General features: G+C 56.0%; 1 protein-coding gene across 1 annotated transcript; it reads right to left on the bottom strand.

The window, feature by feature from the left end:
* Nucleotides 1–527: 527 nt before the first annotated feature.
* Nucleotides 528–26,276, bottom strand: ColSpa_10657 (agglutinin-like protein 9; the record flags this gene model as incomplete). The annotated part of the gene is made up of 1 exon (XM_049276869.1): nucleotides 528–26,276. One exon carries the CDS (start codon nucleotides 26,274–26,276, stop codon nucleotides 528–530), a length of 25,749 nt encoding a protein of 8,582 aa, XP_049132826.1.
* Between the last annotated feature and the right edge of the window lie 54 nt (nucleotides 26,277–26,330).

Below are 26,330 nucleotides of genomic sequence, written 5' to 3'. Positions count from 1 at the left end.
GATTTGCACCAGGGCCCAACGGTCCCCGTATGTAGCACCGGCCAGTCCGCCGGGTGGTCCGGAGGCTGGGCCGTCGAGGTTGGGCTGGTTTTGGTCGGAAATGTTTCGTTTGATTGAGGATGCTTAATCTATGGATCACTGTTCCGGCCACGCTTTTGGCATTGCATCAGATCTCGGGTTGCTGGATACATGTTGAAATCATGCAAACAGTAGCGATCAGCTTGATTCAGGAAGCAACGCTGCAACCATGTAGATCACTGGGCATTGAGTGAAGGCGAAGCTTGTTTGGACAAAGGAAGGTATATTGATATTATGTATTACATGATTATCAGTCTTGTGTTAATTTAAGAAACGTCCTGCATTGCGGCTTGCTCATAAGAAGCCAACGAGTTTTTGAACAAAGAATGGCCAGAGTTGAAATATCCGTATCCGACAATCTCAATCGATTTCCCTCAGCGCCAGATGACAGAAAGTAAAGTAAACAAAGAGAAGGAGAAAGGAGAAGAAGAAGCTGATTAAGCAGGTAATCACGCCGCGACATTAACCGTTGCGAGGCCGAAAATGCGCAAGTTCAAGCACGCGGCGATGCCTTGGCCGCCCAGTGCGGCGTTCAGACACTCGGTAGCGATGCCTTGCGACAACAAAGGACCAAGGTCTGTGACACAGCCGAGGAGGTTTTGGAAATTGATGGCAACGGCCAGCCCTGTGGTTGCGTCGACCCCCACATTCAAGCAAGTGCTTGGTAGTGACGAGAGACACTTTGAAGCGGCGTTCTTGGCGACGCACTGGGCATACGTCTGCAGGTCCGTCGCCTGTTGTGCCGTAAGAAGGCTGCTTACGGTCGACAAAAGACCGGTGAGTGTAGTGCTAAGGGTACAGCCAAGATTGCCTGTCAAGGTCGACACGGAGGTCCCCAGAACATTGACAACCTGGCCCAATGAGCAGGCGTTGAGGTTCGCCCCGATTTGGGTGGCGCTGAGTGTGATATCCAGAAGGGAACCACAAGCTGCTGGAGCTTGAGCACAGACTTGGCCAGACGACGAGGGACAAAGAACCGCGCCCGCCGCCTGAGCAGCTGTTGAGTTGATAGGAAGGCCGAGGCTACCTTCGAGACAGTTGAGGACACCCAAGCCGCTCAAGGCTGTATTAACAGCACAGTTTGCCACACCCGTAGTCTGATTGAAGAGGCCGAGTTGGTTCAAGCAGATTTTGGTGTCTGCCTGCACCGTAGAAGCGGCAACATCGGCTGCAAGGTTACCGCAGACGGTCGGAAGCCTGGGGAGACAGACGCCCGCAAGTGCATTCCTGAAACAGGTATAGTAATTGAAGCCCAAGAGACCACCCAAGAGAGGAGTAAGCAGACCACCGAGACCACCTTGCGTGAGACAGCTGGAAATACCGGGTAGATTGGCAGTGCCTCCCAAAGCACTGAGGCAAGGCTGGAGATCAGTAATTGTGTAAGAGACACCAAGAAGTCCGCCTTTTCCATCGAAACGAGCACAAGCAGACGGTACAAGAGCAGGCGATAGACAAGCGCTGGCCGCGGCGGTACTAGTAGGAGCAGTGTATGAGATGCAGCCCGGTGTCGTGATTCTGGTCACTGTCATTTGCGGGGTTTGCATCACCACCGTATTTCCAACGGTAGTAGTTCGGGTTCCAGAGAAGCTTCCAGGGACTCCCGTAGTGACTGTGGTGTACGAGGTACTCGATGGCAGAGCCGTCGCGGCGATGACTGTCCTCGTAGCCGCGGTGCCTGAGACGGTGATTAACGAAGTGCCGGTGAATGTGCCTGTAATCCCCGAGGTAACAGTCGTGTAGACGAGGCTTGGAACAGCGGTCTGCAAGAGGACGGTACCCACGCTTCCAGAGACTGGGAGGGTAGTTGTCACTGTGCCTGTGAAAGTGCCCGTGACGCCAGTGGGAACAGTGACGTAAGAGATGGAAGGCAGGGCGGTCTGCAGGAGAACTGTGCCGACGGATCCCGTGACTGGTAGAGTCGTTGTCACCGTGCCTGCGAAAGTGCCGGTGACTCCCGTCGGAACAGTGACATAGGAGACGCTTGGCAGCGCCGTCTGAGCCAGGACTGTGCCGACAGTGCCAGTGACTGGGAGGGTAGTGAATCGAGTGCCCGTAAAGGTGCCGGTAGCTCCAGTCGGGACAGTCACGTAAGAGACGGATGGAAGGGCCGTCTGCAACAGAACGGTGCCCACCGTCTGGCCAGGACCTGTGGTAGCCAAGGTGACGGTCGATGTTCCAACGAATGTGCCAGTGACACCGGTGGGGATCGTGACATAGGAGATCGTTGGCAGAGCAGTCTGGAGAAGGACGGTGCCGAGGCCTCCGCCAGTAGCCGGCAACGTCGACGTCTGCGTTCCCGTAAAGGTTCCGGCGATTCCGCTGACAACGGTGGTGTATCCAGTGGGTAGAGCCGTTTGTAGGAGGACGGTGCCAAGACCTCCCACTGCGGAAATAGTCGATGTCTGAGTGCCGATGAAACTGCCCGGGATACCGGTGAGGAGCGTCGTGTACGAGACCGGGATTGCCGTCTGCAATAAAACGGTACCAATAGTACCGGTTGCCGGCACAGTCGAGGTCTGAGTGCCGAGGAAGGTTCCGAAGACGCCCGTAACAATCGTTGTATACGAAGTGACTGGCGGAAGAGCTGTTTGGAGAACAACTGTACCCAGAGTACCAGTAATTGGAAGCGTCGTAGTCTGCGTACCGGCGAATGTACCGGGAACACCGGAAAAGATGGTAGTGAAGCCAGTTGATAAGGGTGGGATGGCTGTCTGGAGCACCACGGTACCGACTGTCCCGCTGACTGGCAGTGTTGACGTTCGGGTGCCGGTAAAGGTGCCGGCGACTCCTGAGACAACCGTCGTGTATCCGGTGGAAACGGGAGGAACGGCTGTCTGCAACAGAACAGTGCCGACGGTGCCAATGGCAGGCAGGGTAGTTGTCGACGTGCCGGTGAAAGTGCCGACGACTCCTGTAGTCTGAGTGACGTACGAAGTGACCGGCAGAACAGGCAAAGCAGTCTGAATGACGACGGTTGCGATGCTCCCAGATGCTGGCAGCGTGCTTGTGAGGGGACCAAGCAGACCTGGGACACCGCTGAAAACCGTGGTATAGGACGTAACAATAGGGAGAGCAGTCTGGATAATAACGGTTGCGAGGTTCCCAGATCCTGGAAGGGTACTTGTGACAGGGCCAGCCAGACCAGCAACGCCGCTGAAGACTGTAGTATACGAGGTAACGACGGGAAGGGGCGTCTGGATGAAAACAGTGACAAGGTTCCCAGATGCTGGCAGCGTGCTTGTAATGGGTCTAATCAGACTAGGAACCCCACTGAAGACCGTAGTATACGAGGTAACAGCAGGCAAAGCTGTCTGGATGAGGACGGTCGCAACATTGCCAGATGCCGGCAGAGTGCTTGTGACCGGTCCAGCCAGATCAGCAACGCCGCTGAAGATTGTAGTATACGAGGTAACGACGGGAAGGGGCGTCTGGATGAAAACAGTGACAAGGTTCCCAGATGCTGGCAGCGTGCTTGTAATGGGTCTAATCAGACTAGGAACCCCACTGAAGACCGTAGTATACGAGGTAACAGCAGGCAAAGCTGTCTGGATGAGGACGGTCGCAACATTGCCAGATGCCGGCAGAGTGCTTGTGACCGGTCCAGCCAGATCAGCAACGCCGCTGAAGATTGTAGTATACGAGGTAACGACGGGAAGGGCGGTCTGGATGAGGACTGTCGCAAGGTTTCCGGATCCTGGAAGGGTGCTTGTGACCGGTCCAGCCAGACCAGCAACGCCGCTGAATACCGTAGTATACGAGGTAACGACGGGAAGGGCGGTCTGGATTACAACGGTTGCGAGGTTGCCAGATGCTGGCAGCGTGCTTGTTAGGGGACTGACGAGGCCAGGGACGCCGCTGAAGACTGTGGTGTAGGAGGTAACAACAGGGAGAGCAGTCTGGATAACAACAGTTGCAATAGTGCCAGTAGCTGGTAGTGTAGAGGTAAGAGGGCCGGCCAGACCATTGACACCGCTGAATACCGTAGTATACGAGGTAACAACAGGCAAAGCAGTCTGAATGAGGACAGTGGCAAGGTTGCCAGATGCTGGCAGCGTGCTTGTTAGGGGACTGACGAGGCCAGGGACGCCGCTGAAGACCGTGGTGTAGGAGGTAACAACAGGGAGAGCAGTCTGGATAACAACAGTTGCAATAGTGCCAGTAGCTGGTAGTGTAGAGGTAAGAGGGCCGGCCAGACCATTGACACCGCTGAATACCGTAGTATACGAGGTAACAACAGGCAAAGCAGTCTGAATGAGGACAGTGGCAAGGTTGCCAGATGCTGGCAGCGTGCTTGTGAGGGGACCAACAAGACCTGGGACGCCGCTGAATACCGTAGTATACGAGGTAACGACGGGAAGGGCGGTCTGGATTACAACGGTTGCGAGGTTGCCAGATGCTGGCAGCGTGCTTGTTAGGGGACTGACGAGGCCAGGGACGCCGCTGAAGACTGTGGTGTAGGAGGTAACAACAGGGAGAGCAGTCTGGATAACAACAGTTGCAATAGTGCCAGTAGCTGGTAGTGTAGAGGTAAGAGGGCCGGCCAGACCATTGACACCGCTGAATACCGTAGTATACGAGGTAACAACAGGCAAAGCAGTCTGAATGAGGACAGTGGCAAGGTTGCCAGATGCTGGCAGCGTGCTTGTGAGGGGACCAACAAGACCTGGGACGCCGCTGAAGCTGAAGACTGTGGTGTAGGAGGTAACAACAGGGAGAGCAGTCTGGATAACAACGGTTGCGAGGCTGCCAGATGCTGGCAGCGTGCTTGTTAGGGGACTGACGAGACCTGGGACGCCGCTGAATACCGTAGTATAAGAGGTAACGACGGGAAGGGCGGTCTGGATGAGGACGGTCGCAAGATTTCCAGATCCTGGGAGGGTGCTTGTGACCGGTCCAGCAAGACCAGCAACGCCGCTGAAGACTGTTGTGTAGGATGTGACGAGAGGCAAGGCCGACTGAACGAGGACGGTGCCAAGATTGCCGGTAAATGGCGGAGTAGTAGTCTGCAGACCGGCGAAGGTTCCTTCGATGCCGGTGATTATAGTAGTGTAAGACGTGACAGGCTGGACCGGCAGGGCGGTCTGGATGACGACAGTTGCGAGTGTACCGGTGGCAGGAAGAGTTGTTGTCTGCGCACCCAGGAACGTACCGGCGATGCCACTGAAGACCGTGGTGTACGATGTAACTGCTGGCAGGGCGGACTGAACCAGGACGGTACCGAGCGTGCCAGAGACCGGCAAAGTTGTAGTCTGCAGACCAATGAAAGTTCCCTGGATACCGGTGAGGAGAGTGGTGTACGAAGTGACAGGTTGCACTGGCAGAGCAGTCTGCAAAAGTACGGTTCCGATGGTGCCGGAGACCGGTAGTGTGGTTGCCCGAGTTCCGGCAAAGACGTCGCTGACGCCAGTGAGGATAGTAGTGTACAAGGTAACTGGGTCTGGAATAGCGGTCTGCACGAGAATAGTTCCGATCGTGCCAGTAACAGGGAGAGTTGAAATCTGACTTCCGAGGAAGGTTGCGCCCTGGACTCCGCTGAAAACAGTTGTGTAGGAGGTGACAGGGTTGGGAATGGCAGTCTGCTGTAGCACGGTACCGATGGTTCCCGTAACTGGCAGAGTCGACAGCTGGGTACCAAGGAACGTAGCACCAAGAACACCAGTTGGGATTGTGATGTACGATGTAACGGGGTTGGGAATGGCAGTCTGCTGCAAGACGGTTCCAATGGTGCCTGTGACCGGCAGAGTCGACAGCTGGGTACCGAGGAACGTAGCACCAAGAACACCAGTTGGGATTGTGATGTACGATGTAACGGGGTTAGGAATGGCAGTCTGCTGCAAGACGGTTCCAATGGTGCCTGTGACCGGCAGAGTCGACAGCTGGGTACCGAGGAACGTAGCACCGAGAACACCAGTTGGGATTGTGATGTACGATGTAACGGGGTTGGGAATGGCAGTCTGCTGCAAGACGGTTCCAATGGTGCCTGTGACCGGCAGAGTCGACAGCTGGGTACCGAGGAACGTAGCACCAAGAACACCAGTTGGGATTGTGATGTACGATGTAACGGGGTTGGGAATGGCAGTCTGCTGCAAGACGGTTCCAATGGTGCCTGTGACCGGCAGAGTCGACAGCTGGGTACCGAGGAACGTAGCACCAAGAACACCAGTTGGGATTGTGATGTACGATGTAACGGGGTTGGGAATGGCAGTCTGCTGCAAGACGGTTCCAATGGTGCCTGTGACCGGCAGAGTCGACAGCTGGGTACCGAGGAACGTAGCACCAAGAACACCAGTTGGGATTGTGATGTACGATGTAACGGGGTTGGGAATGGCAGTCTGCTGTAGCACGGTACCGATGGTTCCCGTAACTGGCAGAGTCGACAGCTGGGTACCGAGGAACGTAGCACCGAGAACACCAGTTGGGATTGTGATGTACGATGTAACGGGGTTGGGAATGGCAGTCTGCTGTAGCACGGTACCGATGGTTCCCGTAACTGGCAGAGTCGACAGCTGGGTACCGAGGAACGTAGCACCGAGAATACCGGTTGGGATTGTAATATAAGAGGTGACCGGAGCGTCGAGAATGGCCGTCTCCAAGAGGACGGTGCCAATCGTACCAACAACGGGAAGGGTAGTTGTCCTCGTGCCGGCGAAGCTGGTTCCATTGATACCAGTGAGGAACGTTGTGTACGATGTCGTCCCAGGGCTTGGAATAGCCGTTTGTAGAACCACAGTAACAAGCCCCGGATTGGTGGCGGCAGCCGGCAGAGTGGTCGTCTGGGTGCCCGCGAAATTGCCGAACACTCCGGTGACGATGGTCACGTAGGAGGTGTTGATCACAATAACGGATGAGGTCGACGATAAACTGGTAGCAGACGGTAGAGCCGTCTGAAGCAGAACAGTGGCCACATTGCCGGTGCCGATGATCGGCAATGTGGACGCCAAAGTTCCGATGAAGTTGCCAGGAATGCCAGTCAAGATTGTCGTGTAGGAAACAACAGGGAGAGCCGTCTGGAGAAGAACGGTAGCCACTCCGCCACTTCCAACGATGGGTAAGGTGGATGTCTGTGTGCCGGTGAAAGATCCAGGAACTCCAGTCAAGAGTGTCGTGTAGGAAACAACAGGGAGAGCCGTTTGGAGAAGAACGGTAGCCACGTTGCCAGGGCCAACGACGGGCAGAGTGGTCGTCTGAGTGCCGGTAAAATCCCCAGCAATGCCAGTGATCTGAGTTGTGAAAGACAGGCTCGTCGTCGGGATAGGGGTTTGCAGAACGACGGTGCCAAGGCCGTTGGCACCAATGCCAGGCAAAGTTGTAGTTTGAGTTCCAGTGAAGGTGCCGACGATACCGCTGAAAACAGTTGTGTAGGAGGTAGCTGCTGGCAGCGCCGTCTGCAAGACCACGGTGCCAAGACCGTTGGCACCAATGCCAGGCAAAGTCGTTGTCTGCGTTCCGGTGAAGGTGCCGACGATACCGCTGAAGACTGTCGTGTAGGAGGCCGCACTCGTCGTAGGGATGGCTGTCTGTAGGACGACGGTGCCGAGACCATCGATGCCGATACCAGGCAAGGTCGTAGTTTGAGTACCAGTAAAGGTGCCCACAATGCCACTGATGACGGTAGTATAAGATGCGGCCGTGGTTGTGGGAAGCGCGGTCTGCAAAAGGACTGTGCCGAGGCCATTAGCTCCAGTGCCTGCCAAAGTCGTCGTCTGGGTGCCGATGAAAGTGCCCGGCACGCCGGTAACCAAGGTTGTGTATGAAGCAGCCACTGGGAGGGCGGTCTCGAGTACCACAGTGGCCAAGCCGTTGGGCCCAATACCTGGGAGGGTGGTGGTCTGCGTCCCAGTAAAGGTTCCAACAACACCAGAAACAATCGTAGTGTATGAAACGGCGCTCGTTGTGGGAATTGCAGTCTGTAGAAGGACCGTGGCCGTGATGCCAAAACCGGATCCTGGAATGGACGGGATGGGCAAAGTGCTTGTTTGAGTTCCAGTGAAGGTACCAAAGACACCAGTGACGATGGTGATGTATGTGATACCGACACTGCTGATGGGAGTTGCAGTAGGGATGGCCGTCTGCAAGAGAACCGTACCAATGGTGCCGGTGCTAATCGGGAGCGTAGTCGCTTGTGTGCCGACGAAAGTTCCCGGGATACCAGTCAAGATTGTCACGTAAGAGACAGCAGGGCTTGGTGAGGCCAAAGCAGTCTCCAAGAGCACAGTTCCGACGGTTCCGGTGACAATGGGCAGAGTAGTCGTCTGAGTGCCGGTAAAGGTGCCAATGACTCCAGTCAAGATCGTGGTATAGGTGACACCAGCGCTGTTCGAAGTCGGCGTTGGAACAGCCGTCTGGAAGATGACAGTGGCAATGCCGTCGGTTCCTGCTGGACGTGTTGTAGCTTGTGTGCCAGAGAAAGTTCCAAGCACGCCGGTGAGAATTGTGACATATGAGATGGGGCTTGCCGTAGGGAGGGCGGTCTGAATAAGAACTGTTGCCAAGCCATCTGCACCAGCCGGTAGCGTGGTTGTCTGCGAGCCCAAGAATGTGCCCGGGATGCCGGTAAGCACAGTTGTATACGACACAGGACTCGAGGTCGGGAGTGCAGTCTGGACAACGACAGTTGCGATTCCATCAATACCGGCAGGCAACGTTGAGGTCTGTGACCCAAGGAAAGTACCTGGGACCCCTGTGAACAACGTGGTATACGAAATCGGGTTTGCCGTGGTGAGAGCAGTTTGAATGAGAACAGTGGCGATACCATTGCTTCCGGCTGGAAGAGTGGTGGTCTGAGCCCCAGCGAAGGTGCCAGGAATACCGGTAATCAGAGTGGTAAACGAAGTCGGGCTTGCAGTTGGTAAGGCAGTCTGGATAACAACTGTCGCGAGACCATCAGCGCCAGCCGGAAGAGTTGTGATCTGGTTGCCAAGGAACGTGCCGGGAATACCACTGAAAACTGTAGTGTAGGACACAGAGTTGGAAGTGAGCAAAGCAGTTTGGATGACGACTGTTGCGATTCCGTTGGTTCCAGCAGGCAAGGTCGTGACTTGAGATCCGGTGAAGGTGCCAGGGATGCCGCTGAAAAGAGTAGTGTACGACGTTGGGCTTGCAGTGGGCAGTGCGGTCTGGATAAGCACGGTAGCGATGCCGTTAGGTCCAGCTGGCAAGGTCGTCGTCTGAGGGCCAACGAAGGTGCCAGGGATACCAGTGAGCAAGGTCGTGTACGACGTTGGGCTTGCAGTTGGCAGAGCAGTCTGGATGAGCACGGTAGCGATGCCGTTAGGTCCAGCTGGCAAGGTCGTCGTCTGAGGGCCAACGAAGGTGCCAGGGATACCAGTGAGCAAGGTCGTAAATGATGTTGGGCTTGCAGTTGGCAGAGCAGTCTGGATGAGCACGGTAGCGATGCCGTTAGGTCCAGCTGGCAAGGTCGTCGTCTGAGGGCCAACGAAGGTGCCAGGGATACCAGTGAGCAAGGTCGTAAATGATGTTGGGCTTGCAGTTGGCAGTGCGGTTTGAATCACTACCGTAGCAATGCCATTGCTTCCGGCTGGAAGAGTGCTTGTTTGAGCTCCAATGAAAGTGCCAGGGATGCCACTGAATACGGTAGTATAAGATGTAGGACTGGCAGTAGGGAGGGCACTTTGGATTAACACGGTTGCGATTCCATCTGGTCCAACTGGAAGAGTGCTGGTTTGCAGCCCTAAGAAGGTTCCAGGAACACCCGTGAGGATCGTCGTGTACGAAGCACTGGACGTCGGTATTGCGCTTTGGACAACCACAGTAACCAGTCCGTTGGGGCCAGCAGGCAACGTCGTTGTTTGGAGCCCCACGAAAGTCCCAGGGACTCCTGAGAAGATCGTGGTATACGAGGCTGGGCTTGCGGTTGGCAGAGCGCTTTGGATAACCACTGTAGCAAGGCCGTTGGGGCCAGCTGGCAATGTTGTTGTTTGGAGCCCCACGAAAGTCCCAGGGACTCCTGAGAAGATCGTGGTATACGAGGCTGGGCTTGCGGTTGGCAGAGCGCTTTGGATAACCACTGTAGCAAGGCCGTTGGGGCCAGCTGGCAATGTTGTTGTTTGGAGCCCCACGAAAGTCCCAGGGACTCCTGAGAAGATCGTGGTATACGAGGCTGGGCTTGCGGTTGGCAGAGCGCTTTGGATAACCACTGTAGCAAGGCCGTTGGGGCCAGCTGGCAATGTTGTTGTTTGGAGCCCCACGAAAGTTCCAGGGACTCCTGAAAAGACTGTAGTATACGAAACTGGACTGGCGGTTGGCAATGCAGTCTGGAAGATGACGGTTGCGATACCATCATTTCCAGCAGGCAAAGTCGTTGCTTGGGTTCCGGTAAAGGTGCCGGGCACTCCTGAGAAGATTGTGGTGTAGGACACTGGACTTGTGGTTGGCAAAGCACTTTGGATAACAACTGTGGCAAGACCGTTAGGGCCCGCCGGCAGAGTCGTCGTCTGAAGCCCGACGAAAGTTCCAGGAACCCCAGAGAATACAGTTGTGTAAGAAACTCCCGCTGTGGGCAAAGCGCTCTGGATAACAACTGTGGCAAGCCCGTCAGGACCCGCCGGCAATGTAGTGGTCTGAGGACCGACGAAAGTTCCAGGAATTCCAGAGAAGATCGTGGTGTAGGACACTGGGCTGGCGGTTGGCAATGCAGTCTGGAAGATGACAGTTGCGATGCCATCAGTGCCAACAGGTAAAGTCGTTGCTTGGGTTCCGACAAAGGTACCGGGCACTCCTGAGAAGATGGTTGTGAACGAGATGCCCCCAGAAGGAATGGCAGTTTGAACAAAGACAGTCGCCAAGCCATCGGGCCCTGCTGGCAGAGTGGTCGTCCGAGAACCAGCGAAGGTTCCGACAATTCCAGTCACGATAGTCGTATACGAGGCAGGGGTAGTGGCACTAGAGGCGGCGGCAGTAGGATCAGCAGTCTGCTCAAAGACTGTCGCCATTCCATCAGGTCCGACAGGCATCGTTGTCGTCTGTGTGCCAGTGAATGTGCCGGGTACGCCAGTGGTCACAGTAACGTACGAGGTGCTGCTGGTAGGCGTGGTCGTAGCACTGGTCTCCGTGAGAGGCACGAAAATGATGACTGTGTCGGGCAGAGATGGATCTCCGCTGATACTGACTCCGACAGTCGTTGTGAAGCGAGTAGTTCCAATGTATGGGGATGTAACCGTAGTAAGACCGCGACTGAAGGCTGACGAAGGTGAGGGGGTGGTTGAGGGTACCTGGATCACCACGGTGCCGAGGCCCCCGAGAGATGCCGGCTGCACGGTGAAGGTTGTGGGGCTTCCGATAGAGGTGACCGTCGTGTACGCGAGCGAAGGCGCCGATGCGGATGTGCTGGTTGGCGCCGTGATTTGCACAATAACAGTACCCACGCCTGAGCCAACCGCAGGGACTGAGAACGTAGTCGCAGCGGAACCTGTGACGGTGATTGTTGTGAAAGCAGGTTCCACACTGAGGCTTGAGGTAGGAGTCTGAATGACGACCGTTCGGACACCGGTAGAGTCAGCCGCTGGGAGGGTGAAGGTTGAAGCGACCGGACCACCAGAGGTGACGGTAACGAAAGCGCCGGGACTCGCTGAAAGTGTCGGCGTCTGTACGATGACAGTGCCGACTCCGCCGATGATGGCGGGCAAGATTGTGCTTGTTGCGGCGACCGGTCCACCTGTAGTGATGGTGGTGAAAGAACCCGCAACAAGGCTTGAGGTGGGCTCTGACACAATGACCGACACCACTCCGTCGGGCCCCGTGGTGATGGCAGTTGCCGGAAGGGCTCCGGTGCCGGAGACCGTAGTGAAGACAGTGGAAGGGGTAACTCCCGGAGGCAGGGTCGAAGTGGGCAACTGAATGATGACGGAGACAACTCCATCGGTTCCGCGGGTCGTGGCAGTAATTGGAGCGGCTCCGGTGCCGGCGATGGTGGTGAAGACAGTGGTGGGTGCAACGGGGCTCGAGCCGGACGTTGTCGGGTCGAGGAAGATGACCGAAACCACGCCATCTGAGCCAGTGACTGTTGTGGTTGCGGGCGTAGCGGCGGTCCCAGGGGCTGTTGTGAATACCGTAGTCGGAGCTCCGGTAGCCGAAGTCGGTGTCTGCAGAATGACGGAGACCACGCCATCGGGCCCAGTGACCGTTGTTGTCTGAGGCAGAAGCCCGGTGCCAGGGGCCGTGGTGAAGACGGTGCTGCCGGGACTGCCAGCGGTGGGGGTCTCGATGATGACAGAAACGACTCCATCTGCGCCAGTGACCGTGGTGGAGGTTGGCAAGACGCCGGTACCTGGCACAGTCGTGAAGACAGTGGAAGAAAAGGCACCTGTTGTCGGGGTCTGAACGATGACGGAAACAACGCCATCGGCACCAGTAACCGTCGTGGTGGTCGGAATGGATCCCGTGCCCGCGGCGGTCGTGAAGACTGTAGAGAGAGCGCCGGATGGCAAGACAGTGGTGGTCGGGGTCTGAATAATAACCAGGCCGACGCCGTTGGGGTCCGTAGGCAAGATGGTCGTGGTCGCCGGAACAAGACCGGAGTATCCGCTTGTGACGGTCGAGAAAACGCCAGGAACATCGACAACAACCGTCGCCGGCAACCCGGCGCTCGCGGGAGGGATCGTGGTGGTGCCCGCAGAAGGTGCACCGAAGCGCGTAGTTGTGATCTCGGCAAGAACGCCAGGGAGCTGAACGAAAACAGTGGTCTGATCACCGGGCTGAGCTGGGCTGCCAGTTGAGATGAGAGTGACAGAGCCGCCGTACGTGCTGAAAACGGTCGTGATGCCGCTGGCGCCTGTTGGCGAAGATGCGAGGACCTCGGGAACTTGAATCATAATGGTCTGAACGCCATCAGGGCCGATAGGCATCGTAGAGGTGGCCGTAGCTGAGAGACCGCGGACGGTAGTTGTGGCAACCCTTATTATGCGGGGAGCACCAACCAGCACGGTCACGACATCACCAGTTCGAGACGGAGCGATCGTTGAGATTTGAGTGGTGGACGCCGTGATGAAAGTGGTAATGGTTGTGTACGAGGTGCCATCGAAGACGCTGATCGAAGGCGTGGCCGAAGCAGCATTCGTCGGGATCTGAACAAAGATGGTTCCCGGGAGCCCAGAAGCAGCTGGCGCCACTGTTTGCGACAGGGTAACTGAGCCATCGTAGCCGGTGGTGACTGTGATGTATGAGACGAAGGCCTGGGTGACCGAGGTCGTAGGAACAGCTGTTGAAGTAGGGACTTGGATGACCACTGTGGCTAATCCGTCTGGGCCAGTCGCGGTTCCAACAAGAGTTTGAAGGAAGGTTCCATCGTAGCCGCTCGTGACAGTCGTGTATGAGAGACCGGGGACCGTGGTGGACGGCGAGGGTATAATGGTAGCTGAGCCAGTTGGGACTTGCACAATAACTGTGGCGAGTCCATCGGCTCCAGTAGCAGTACCGACGATTGTTTGTAGGAACGATCCACCATATCCGCTGGTGACGGTTGTGTAGGATACCGGCGCAAAGACGGGCGGGCTAGACGTGGCCGAGAGAGTTGGTACCTGGATCACGACGGTTGCAAGGCCGTCCGCTCCAGTAGCCGTGCCAATTAGAGTCTGGAGCACAGAGCCGCCGTAACCGCTTGTGACTGTGGTATATGAGACGCCAGGCAGCGTGGTCGAAGGCAATGTTACGCCCGCAGTGGGGGTCTGGATCACAACTGTAGCCAGACCGTCCGGACCAGTTGCAGTTCCGATGAGCGTCTGGAGTACAGAGCCGCCGTAACCGCTTGTGACTGTGGTATATGAGACGCCAGGCAGCGTGGTCGAAGGCAATGTTACGCCCGCAGTGGGGGTCTGGATCACAACTGTAGCCAGACCGTCCGGACCAGTTGCAGTTCCGATGAGCGTCTGGAGTACAGAGCCGCCGTAACCGCTTGTGACTGTGGTATATGAGACGCCAGGCAGCGTGGTCGAAGGCAATGTTACGCCCGCAGTGGGGGTCTGGATCACAACTGTAGCCAGACCGTCCGGACCAGTTGCAGTTCCGATGAGAGTCTGGAGTACAGAACCACCATATCCGCTGGTCACAGTAGTGTAGGAAAGACCAGGCAGAAGAGTTGCGGTCGGAGTCTGAACAACCACAGTAACGAGGCCATCAGCTCCAGTGACTGAGCCCGTAGATGTCACGGCTACAGAACCGTCGTACCCAGAGATGAGAGTTGTGAAGCGCCCAGAGCTTTCCGTGGCAACTGGAAGAGAAGTAGCGGTTGGTGACAAGACGATGACGGTAATAAAACCATCGGTGCCGGTGAGAATACCGGTCTGGGTTGCGACAACTGAGCCGGCATAGCCACTTGTTAGAGTTGTGTACTGGGCACCCAGAGCGCTCGTGACGCTTGGGATCTGAACGACAACTGTTTGTACCGGAGAGCCATTAACAGTGCCCAGGGGTAGACTGGTAGTCTGGGTGATGGATCCAGCGTAGCCACTGGTGACGGTAGTGAACAGGACTCCATTGGCAACAGAGGCTGAAGGAACTTGTACGACCACCGTCTGCACAGGAGATCCGCCAATGGTGGCCAGCGGAAGGCTCGAGGTAAGGGTAACTGAACCGTCGTAGCCGCTTGTGACGGTTGTGTACAAGATGCCGCTGGCTAGAGTGGGATCGGGCACTTGGACGACGACAGTGCCAGGGTCTCCGCTGTTGAGGGGCGGGATCGTGGTCGTCGCAGGACCCAGGCCGGTGTAAGCACCGCTCGTAATTGTCACGTACGAGATAGATGGGGCGATAACGTTGCTAGGAACTTGGATGAGGACGGTACCAAGTCCGGATGGGTCAGTCGCCGCGGGAGGAATGGTGCTTGTCAAAGTTACTGATCCCGGGTAGTTGCTGAATATTGTGGTGTAGGAAGCAGCAAGAGCACCGCCAGATGAAGCCAGAGTATTCGAGGTAGTGAGAGGAACTTGAATGACAACAGTGCCAATGCTATCTCCGGCTGCAGGGCTAAACGTAGTCGTCGCTGGGATTGAACCAGAGTAGAAGCTGACGAGAGTGGTGTAGACGATGCTAACGCTGCTCGTCGGGCCCGATGTGGCCAGTACGTTGGGGAGATTCACAATGACAGTGCCAACATTGTTGGGGTCACCACTTGATGGCTCAATCGTTGTTGTGGCAGCGACAAGTCCGGTGCCAGTGCTAAAAATAGTGGTGTATGATCGGCTTGCCGGGCCCGTTGCTTCAGTTGGTGTCGGTATCAGGCTGTTACTCTGCGTCGCTGATTCGGGGACCTGGACAATAACGGTACCGATGCTAGCGGTATCACTTGGATCAGGGGGAACAGTCGTCGTCCGAGTAACAGAGCCAGCGTATCCGCTCGTAACGGTCGTCAAGCTAGCCGGCAAGGGAGTGAAGCTCTCGGAAGAAGCAGGTATAACTCCAGACGATGTCCCAGAAGTTGGCACTTGTACGATAACGGTTCCGACATTGTCAGTCACGAGAGGGTCAACGATGGTAGTCGTCTGCGTGACTGAACCGGCGTAGCCACTGGTGATGGTGGTGTAGCTGATTCCGTTCGAGCTGGTTGCCGCAGTGCTAGGGACCTGGATAATGACATTGCCCACCTGCTCGCCATTTGATCCAGTAGTAAACACGGTCGTAGTCTGGGTAATGCTGCCACCATATGTCGAAGTGAAGGTAGTCAAAGAAGCTGCAAGGGCGCTGGGAACCTGGACGATGACGGTGCCAATCTCAGTTCCGGTAGGGAAGGCGGTTGTGGTTTGGACAATGCTGCCTCCATAAGTCGTCGTGACTGTGGTAAAGATTGCAGAGACATCGACGGATGAAGGTATGCTGAGGACCGAACTAGGTTGAAGGATCACGACAGTACCAGTCTGGCCTGGCGAACCGGTAGCAACAGTCGAGGTAGCAACAACGGAGCCATCGTACGTGCTTGTGAGCGTGACGAACGGCAATTCAGATGAAGCTGTAACAGCTGGCTCGAAAAAGATGATCGTGCCAACGGTGTCGGTGCCTGAAGGTGCGGCTGTTGAGATGAGGAGCGTTGAGCCCGTGTAAATGCTCGTGAGTGTGGTATATGAAGAGACCCCGGGGATGGAGACGCTCGAGCTCGGCACAAGCAAGACGACAGTCCCAACCGTGTCGGTGCCAGCGGGCGCCTGTGTCGACGTCGCCAGCAGAGATCCGGCGTAGGTACTGATGATTGTAGTGTATGAGACCGTGACACTGGACAACGCGATGCTTGTTGGTTCAAGGATGACGATGGTGCCAACCGTGTCGCTTCCAGTTGGGAAGATAGTGGTCGCCGAAGGAACCAAGCCGTTGTAGGTACTGGTGGTAGTAGCGAACGAGATAGTTCCGGAGGCTGTGTTGATCGCAGAGTTGGAGGGTACCAGCACGAAAACGCCTGACTCGCCTGAAGGCCCGATGGGGAGGGTCGTTGTCAGAGTCACTGAGCCGTCATAGGTGCTTGTGAAGACGTTGGGTAGGCTAGGCGCGATCGATGATGGCACCAGGACAACGGTCTGAATATCACCAGAAGGCCCAACAATGGTAGTTGTCTGAGTGATCGAACCACCATACGTGGTAGTAAGGAAGTTGGGAAGCCCAGCGCCGGCTGTAGCCGTCGAGCTGGGTACCAAAACAACTGTGACAACATCGCCAGAAGGTCCGGCAATAGTGGTTGTCTGAGTAATCGAACCGCCATACGTGCTTGTCAAGAAGTTAGGCAGGCCTGGCGCAGCTGTTGAGCTTGGCACCAGGACAATGGTCTCAACATCGCCAGAAGGTCCGGCAATAGTGGTTGTCTGAGTAATCGAACCACTGTACGTGGAGGTAGGGAAGTTGGGTAGGCTAGGCGCGGTCGATGATGGCACCAGGACAACGGTCTGAATATCACCAGAAGGCCCAACAATGGTAGTTGTCTGAGTGATCGAACCACCATACGTGCTTGTCAAGAAGTTAGGCAGGCCTGGCGCAGCTGAGGCTGTTGAGCTTGGCACCAGGATAATGGTCTCAACATTGCCAGAAGAACCGACAATAGTAGTCGTCTGAGTGATCGAACCACTATACGTAGAGGTAAGGAAGTTAGGAAGCCCGGCACCAGCTGAAGCTGTTGAGCTTGGCACCAGGACAATGGTCTCGATGTTACCAGAAGGTCCAACAATAGTGGTTGTCTGAGTGATCGAACCGCCGTACGTGGAGGTAGGGAAGTTAGGCAGACCTGGCGCAGCTGTTGAGCTGGGAACCAGGACAACGGTCTCAATATCACCAGAAGGTCCAACAACAGTAGTCGTCTGAGTGATCGAGCCACCGTACGTAGAGGTAAGGAAGTTAGGAAGCCCGGCACCAGCTGAAGCTGTTGAGCTTGGCACCAGGACAATGGTCTCGATGTTACCAGAAGGTCCAACAATAGTGGTTGTCTGAGTGATCGAACCACTATACGTAGAGATAGGGAAGTTGGGTAGGCTAGGCGCGGTCGATGATGGCACCAGGACAACGGTCTGAATATCACCAGAAGGCCCAACAATAGTGGTTTTCTGAGTGATCGAACCACCATACGTGGTAGTAAGGAAGTTGGGAAGCCCGGCGCCGGCTGTAGCCGTCGAGCTGGGTACCAAAACAACTGTGACAATATCACCAGAAGGTCCAACAACAGTAGTCGTCTGAGTGATTGAGCCACCGTACGTAGAGGTAAGGAAGTTAGGAAGCCCGGCACCAGCTGAAGCTGTTGAGCTTGGCACCAGGACAATGGTCTCGATGTTACCAGAAGGTCCAACAATAGTGGTTGTCTGAGTGATCGAACCACTATACGTAGAGGTAGGGAAGTTGGGTAGGCTAGGCGCGGTCGATGATGGCACCAGGACAACGGTCTGAATATCACCAGAAGGCCCAACAATAGTGGTTGTCTGAGTGATCGAACCACCATACGTGGTAGTAAGGAAGTTGGGAAGCCCGGCGCCGGCTGTAGCCGTCGAGCTGGGTACCAAAACAACTGTGACAATATCACCAGAAGGTCCAACAACAGTAGTCGTCTGAGTGATTGAGCCACCGTACGTAGAGGTAAGGAAGTTAGGAAGCCCGGCACCAGCTGAAGCTGTTGAGCTTGGCACCAGGACAATGGTCTCGATGTTACCAGAAGGTCCAACAATAGTGGTTGTCTGAGTGATCGAACCACTATACGTAGAGGTAGGGAAGTTGGGTAGGCTAGGCGCGGTCGATGATGGCACCAGGACAACGGTCTGAATATCACCAGAAGGCCCAACAATGGTAGTTGTCTGAGTGATCGAACCACCATATGTGCTAGTAAGGAAGTTGGGAAGCCCGGCGCCGGCTGTAGCCGTCGAACTAGGTACCAAAACAACTGTGACCACATCGCCAGAAGGTCCAACAATAGTGGTGGTTTGAGTAATCGAACCACTGTATGTGCTTGTGAAGACGTTAGGTAGGCTAGGCGCGGTCGATGATGGCACCAGGACAACAGTCTCAACATCGCCTGAAGGCCCGATAATAGTAGTCGTTTGAGTAATCGAGCCACCGTACGTAGAAGTAGGGAAGTTGGGTAGACCTGGCGCAGCTGTTGAGCTTGGCACCAGGACTATAGTCTCGATGTTACCAGAAGGTCCGATAATAGTAGTCGTTTGAGTAATCGAGCCACTGTACGTAGAAGTAGGGAAGTTGGGTAGACCTGGCGCAGCTGAGGCTGTTGAACTAGGGATCAGGACAATGGTCTGAATATCACCAGAAGGACCGATAATAGTAGTCGTCTGAGTGACTGAGCCGCTGTACGTGGAGGTAAGAATATTAGGTAGACCTGGCGCAGCTGTTGAGCTTGGCACCAGGACAATGGTCTCAACATCGCCAGAAGGTCCGATAATAGTGGTCGTCTGAGTAATCAAACCACCGTACGTGGAGGTAGGGAAGTTGGGTAGACCTGGCGCAGCTGTTGAGCTTGGCACCAGGACAATGGTCTCAACATCGCCAGAAGGTCCGATAATAGTGGTCGTCTGAGTAATCGAACCACTGTACGTGGAGGTAGGGAAGTTGGGCAGATCTGGCGCAGCTGTTGAGCTTGGCACCAGGACAATGGTCTCAATGTCACCAGAAGGTCCAATAATTATGGTTGTCTGAGTAATCGAACCGCTGTACGTGGAGGTAAGGAAGTTAGGAAGCCTAGCTGTTGAGCTTGGCACCAGGACAATGGTCTCGATGTCACCAGAAGGTCCAACAACAGTAGTCGTCTGAGTGATCGAACCGCCGTAAGTGGAGGTAAGAAAGTTGGGAAGCCCGGCTGTTGAGCTGGGGACCAGGACAATGGTCTCAACATTGCCTGAAGGTCCGATAATAGTGGTCGTTTGAGTGATCGAGCCACCATACGTAGAGGTAAGGAAGTTAGGAAGCCCGGCACCAGCTGAAGCTGTTGAGCTTGGCACCAGGACAATGGTCTCGATGTTACCAGAAGGTCCAACAACAGTAGTCGTCTGGGTGATCGAACCGCCGTACGTGGAGGTAGGGAAGTTAGGCAGACCTGGCGCAGCTGTTGAGCTGGGAACCAGGACAACGGTCTCAATATCACCAGAAGGACCAACAATAGTGGTTGTCTGAGTAATCGAACCACCGTACGTACTTGTCAAGAAGTTGGGAAGCCCAGCTGTTGAGCTGGGGACCAGGACTATCGTCTCGATGTTACCAGAAGGTCCAACAACAGTAGTCGTCTGAGTGATCGAACCGCCGTACGTGGAGGTAGGGAAGTTAGGCAGACCTGGCGCAGCTGTTGAGCTTGGCACCAGGACAATGGTCTCAACATCGCCAGAAGGTCCGATAATAGTGGTCGTCTGAGTAATCAAACCACCGTACGTGGAGGTAGGGAAGTTGGGTAGACCTGGCGCAGCTGTTGAGCTTGGCACTAGGACAATGGTCTCAACATTGCCTGAAGGTCCGGCAATAGTAGTTGTCTGAGTGATCGAGCCACTGTACGTGCTTGTAAAGAGATTGGGAAGCCCAGCGCCGGCTGAGGCCGTCGAACTGGGGACCAAAACAACTGTGAACGCATCACCAGAAGGTCCGATAATAGTGGTTGTCTGAATAATCGAACCACCGTACGTGCTTGTCAAGAAGTTAGGCAGGCCTGGCGCAGCTGTTGAGCTTGGCACCAGGACTATCGTCTCGATGTCACCAGAAGGCCCGGCAATAGTAGTTGTCTGAGTGATCGAGCCACCGTACGTAGAGGTAAGGAAGTTAGGAAGCCCGGCACCAGCTGAAGCTGTTGAACTGGGGACCAGGACAACGGTCTCAACACCAGAAGGACCAATAATAGTAGTCGTCTGAGTAACCGAGCCACCGTACGTGCTTGTTAAGAGATTGGGAAGCCCAGCGCCGGCTGAGGCCGTCGAACTGGGGACCAAAACAACTGTGAACGCATCACCAGAAGGTCCGATAATAGTGGTTGTCTGAATAATCGAACCACCGTACGTGCTTGTCAAGAAGTTAGGCAGGCCTGGCGCAGCTGTTGAGCTTGGCACCAGGACTATCGTCTCGATGTCACCAGAAGGCCCGGCAATAGTAGTTGTCTGAGTGATCGAGCCACCGTACGTAGAGGTAAGGAAGTTAGGAAGCCCGGCACCAGCTGAAGCTGTTGAACTGGGGACCAGGACAACGGTCTCAACACCAGAAGGACCAATAATAGTAGTCGTCTGAGTAACCGAGCCACCGTACGTGCTTGTTAAGAGATTGGGAAGCCCAGCGCCGGCTGAGGCCGTCGAACTAGGGACCAAAACAACTGTGACCACATCGCCAGAAGGTCCAACAATAGTGGTGGTCTGAGTAATCGAACCACTGTATGTGCTTGTGAAGACGTTAGGTAGGCTAGGCGCGGTCGATGATGGCACCAGGACAACAGTCTCAACATCGCCAGAAGGCCCGATAATAGTAGTCGTCTGAGTAATCGAGCCACCGTACGTGGAGGTAAGGAAGTTGGGAAGCCCAGCAGCAGCTGAGGCTGTTGAGCTGGGGACCAGGACAATGGTCTGAATATCACCAGAAGGTCCAATAATGGTGCTTGTCTGAGTGACTGAGCCGTCGTACGTAGAGGTAGGAACATTGGGCAGTGCTGGGGATCCAGTGACACTGGGCAAATATATCACCGTCGCACCAGGCTCTCCAGAAGGACCAGGAGGCAGTGTCGACGTCAAGGTGACGGATCCGTCGTACAGACTTGTTAACAAGCCCCCGGTAGATACTGCGGGAGTGATACTCTGAGTAGCACTCGGGACCAAAACAACGATATCACCAGGCTGTCCTGAGGGCCCGGGAGGTAGAGTGGTGGTGAGGGTAACTGAACCGCCATAAGTACTTGTAAGGACGTTGGGAAGGCCTGCGGCCGCCGTAGAGCTTGGGACATAGACAATGGTCTGTCCAGGCTCGCCCAAGGAACCGGTGGTGATCACAGAAGTCAACGTGACTGAGCCCCCATAGGTGCTGGTCAAGACATTCGGCAAAGCCGGAGAAGCAGTAGTACTTGGGATATAGATAATGGTTGCACCAGGTCCGCCAAAGGGCCCTGTTGGTACGACGGAGGTGGAAGTGACGGAGCCGCCGTAGAAGCTCGTGAACAAACCGCCCACATTGGTGGCTGTGGGAGACGGCTCTCCAGTGTTGGTAGGGATAAAGATGATTGTAGCACCCGGTTCGCCAGCTGAACCAGCAGGCAAGGTTGAGGTAAACGTGACTGAACCACCGTAGAAGCTCGTGAACAATCCAGCGGGCAAGGCAGTGTTTGTTGCCGTTGGGACAGCCGTGTTGCTAGGAACGTAGATGACGGTGTATCCAGGCTCGCCGGAAGGACCAGTTGGAACGACGGACGTCAAAGTAACGGAGCCACCGTATGTGCTCGTGTAGAGACCAGCAGCCAGAGCTGTGGTGGTCGCAGTTGGCACACTAACGCTGGGTAGGTAAATGATGGTTGCTCCAGGCTCACCGGAGGGCCCGGGAGGCAATACAGATGTCGAAGGCACCAAGCCGCTGTAGAAGCTGGTGATGAGACCGCCAACGGTGGGCGTCACGTCAGCTGCGGTGCTGGTAGCACTCGGAAGCAGTACAATGACAGTCGCTGGGTCGTTCGAGTTGACCGGGCCAATTGTGCTAGTCAATGGGACGGAGCCAGAGTACGTCGATACAAGCGTTGTGAATAGGTTGTTGCCGACAGTGGGAGAAGCAACGCTGCTCGGAACCAAGACCACAACAGTTGCAGGGTCTCCAGGGTTTGCCGGAGACGCGATAGCTGTTGAAATGACGGATCCAGGGTAGGTCGATGTGATCGTGACGAAGGCGGCACTTGGGGTGGTAGCGGGGGAAGCAAGAATGTTGCTCGGGACAAAGACAACGAGAGTGCCAGTTGAGTCGGTGCCGGAAGGCAGCAGTGTCTGGAACGAGGTAACAGAGCCCCCGTAGGTGGAAGTGAGAGTCGCGAATGCCACAGGCGGAGTGTTTGTCGCGCTGGTCACGGCTGGAACCCCTGCGTCTGTAGAACCGCTCGGGACAAAGACAACAAGAGTGCCCTGGGTGTTTGTTCCCGAGGGAAGGATGGTTGAAGTCAAGGTCACGGAGCCTGAGTAGGTGCTGATGAGCGTTGCAAAACCAACATTTCCAGCATTTGCATTTGAAGTTGCGGCGGGGTCGGCCGTCGAGCTTGGCAGGAGAACGACGACGGTACCCTGGCCACCGGGACCGGTAGGAGCAATCGTCGTGGTTGAAGGAGTAGATCCTGTGTAAGTGCTGATAAGAGTTGCAAACGCTGCGGATGAGGCAGGCGTTGTTGTTGCTCCCGAGATAGGCAGAGAGTTCGAGAGGGCCGAAGTAGCCGAAGCTGCGGATGAGGCGGGCGTTGTTGTTGCTCCCGAGGTGGACAGAGAGTCCGAAGGGGTCGAAGTAGCCGACGCCGTCTCGAAAGGTGTGTAGATGATGACCATACCAATGATCTCTGTGCCGCTAAGCGTGGGCGAGGTAGTCGTGGACAAACCAGTCGATGAGTAGCCGGTTGTCATGGTGGCAAAGCGTACGTATCTGGGCTGGGCCACAAAGACGGTGCCGACCGACTGGGTCCCTGTAGGGAAGGCAGTAGATGTGCTTGCTCCCGTGGAGTCCCATAGCGAAGTGGTCGTAACAAAGCTGACACTGGGCGCAGGGGTAGTTGAAGCGGATGTCGTGGGCGTCTGGATAATGACTATGCCAACTGTGTCCGTGCCAGTGGGCAACACAGTCGTGGTCTGAGTGGATGCGCCGCTGTAGCCCTGGGAAACTGTAATGAATTGAGTGATGGAGGTATTCGGCGTGGGAGTCTCGGCGGGTGAGGTGCCCGCTTGGGTTGGGACCTCGACAAGGACAACACCAAGAGCCTCAGTTCCGCTCTGCGGCAATGTAGTCGTGCGGGTAACGACGCCAGCGTACGGCGAGGTGACGGTGATGTAGCCTGTGATTGACGGCGCTGCGACGCCAGCTTGCGTAGGAGTTTGGATCAAAACGAGACCAACGCTGTTAGTACCTGTTGGCAGGACGGTCGTTGTCTGGGTTCCAACCCCCGAATAACCAGTTGAGACCGTGATGAAGGAGAGAGCAGGGGCTGCCGGGGCACTGGTGGGCGAAGGGATGTTTGACTGAGGAACTTGCAGAACGACCGTACCAACAGTGTTGGTACCAGACGGCAGAATCGTCGATGCCAAAGTCACAGATCCACCGTATGTGCTGACAACAGTCGTGAAGCTCAGCTGAGGGGAGACAGTGCTCTGAGGGGTCTGAACAATGACCGCACCAACGGTATCTGTTCCCGAAGGGAAGATAGTGGTGGTGGTTGGCACGAGTCCCGTGTAACCAACAGTAGTAGTAACAAACGAAAGACCGGAAGTAGGGAGGGGCGTCTGGATGAGGACCGTTGCGGGGTCTCCGCTGACTGCGGGTGCTAGAGTTGTCGTTGCCACTCCGGAACCGAAGTAGCCCGTCGTACGAGTGACGAATGAAGCGGGGACAACGGTAACAGGAGGATCTTGCACAATCACCGTCGCCACGCCATTGGGATCGTTGCTTGCCGGCGGAACAGTAAAGGTAGTGGGCACCGATCCTGGGATGGTGTTGGTGACAAAAGATGTCGCCGAGATGGTGTTGCTCTGGCCGGAAGAGAAAGGCGTCTGGATGAGAATGGTGCCCAGGGGGTTTCCACTGCTCGGCAGGAGGGTCACAATGTTGGTGGTAGGGCCGGGATAGCCCGCCGTCAAGGTGACAAACTGGATAGGCGACGTTGTGGGACCGGCGTTGGCTGCAGTGGGTGTGAGAACAACCAAAGTTGCCGGATCACCAGCTGATGAGGGCGTGAGAGTAAGGGTAGATATCGTCGACCCGGCGTAGCCACTCGTCAAAACGACTGTGTTGGGCAATGCGCCAGGTGGGCCAGCTCCCGCGGTCGGCGTCTGGACGAGAACAACACCAGCCGTCTCAGTTCCTGTCGGCGCCAGGGTAGTCGTACGCGTAATGCTTCCATCGTAGCCCTCGGTACGGGTGAGGGCGGGGAGAGCACCAGCAGCAGAACCAGTCGGGGTCTCAATCAAGACGGTGCCGACAGTCTCAGTGCCGGTAGGGAAGATTGTTACCGTCGTAGGCACCGAGCCAGAGTATCCAGTAGTAGCCACGGTAAAGCCGCTAGGGATTTGGACTTGCGGTTGGGTAGCAGCGGGCTGCTGAACAACGACACTGCCAGGGTTGGTTCCCGATGGTGGATAGGTGACAGTAGTGGCCACAGAGCCAGTTCCAACGGCTGTCGTGAGAACGAAGCCGCTCGGGACTTGGACCTGTGGTTGGGTAGCAGCGGGCTGCTGAACAACGACACTGCCAGGGTTGGTTCCCGATGGTGGATAGGTGACGGTAGTGGCCACAGAGCCAGTTCCAACGGCTGTCGTGAGAACGAAGCCGCTCGGAACGCTGGGGTCTGCGGCAGCTGGCCCCGTTGTGGGAGTCTGGATCACGACGATGCCCGCGGAGTTGGCGCCGGTTGGCAGAATCGTAGAAGTCGCGGCCACGGGACCTCCAGTCGTGATTGTGACAAAGACATTGGGCGCAGCGGTGGTGGTTGGCGCGGCTGCACCCCCGGAGAAGATGGGCGTCTGGACGATGACGGTACCAACAGTATCGCTTCCCGTGGGCTGGAGGGTGATGGTAGTAGGCGCGGTTCCGGTGAAACCCTGGTTCAGCGTTGTGAAAACGTTTGCCGAGGTCGAAGGCGAGCCTGCGTCGGGGAAAGGGGTCTGGACGACCACAATACCAGAGCCACCTCCAGGGGGCTGCACGGTGACAGTAGTGGGGAGCGAGCCGGTGAAGCCAACGGTAGTCGTCTGGAGCACGTTGACCAAGGCCGTCGGCGTCTGCACCAAAACAATACCAAGGGTGTTGGCTCCCGTTGGCGGCAGAGTCGTGGTTCTTGGGACGGTTCCAGAGTAACCCTCGAAGAGGGTTGTGAAGACACCAGCGCCTGGAGCGGCAGTCTCGGCGACAGTCGGTGTTTGGACGAGCACAATACCCACGGAGTTGGTCCCCGAGGGAGGGAAAGTCACGGTGGTAGGCACTGGCCCCCCTTGAGTCACGGTGATGGCGAGACCCGGGCCGATTATAACGGTTGGGAGACCGATGGTAATGGGCGGGATACTGATGATTGGAAGACCGGGGGCGTTGGTGTCGGCTCCAGGGTCAGCAGCACCGCCTCCCGTTGGCAAAGCTGTGAAAAGGGAAGAGGGGACTTGGACGAGTACGGTTCCTACAGTGTTAGTACCTGTGGGTAACAATACCTGGGTTAGTGCAGAGGACCCCGGGAATGGAGCAGTCACCGTCGTGAATGGCACTCCGGGAGGGAGAGTGAGTTGAGGAGCAACTGTGTTAGTAGGGGTAAGGATGACGACAGTGCCAACACTGTTGGGATCAGCCGGCGGAACCGTGAAAGTAGTCGGTTGCGAACCACCGAATCCAGACTGAATGGTGGTGAAAGCACCTAGAGCTCCGGGTGCAAAGCCGGATGGGACACCACCGTTACTCGGTTGCGGGGCAGTCTGGCCAGGAGCTTGAGTCTGCCCGGGAACCGCAGGTGTAACACCAGCTGGTTGAGTGGACGGAGAGTTGGCAAGTACTACAACGGTACCGACTGTATTCGTCCCCGTGGGAGGGAACGTCATAGTGGCGGGTGTCGTTCCATCGATCAACCCAGTGAGCGTGGTGAACGAAGCAGG

The sequence above is a fragment of the Colletotrichum spaethianum genome (genome assembly GCF_022836535.1).
Source record: "Colletotrichum spaethianum MAFF 239500 DNA, contig37, whole genome shotgun sequence".
NCBI lineage: Eukaryota > Fungi > Ascomycota > Sordariomycetes > Glomerellales > Glomerellaceae > Colletotrichum > Colletotrichum spaethianum.
Note: the sequence above shows the minus strand (reverse complement) of the source record. Positions and strands in the feature narration are given on the sequence as shown.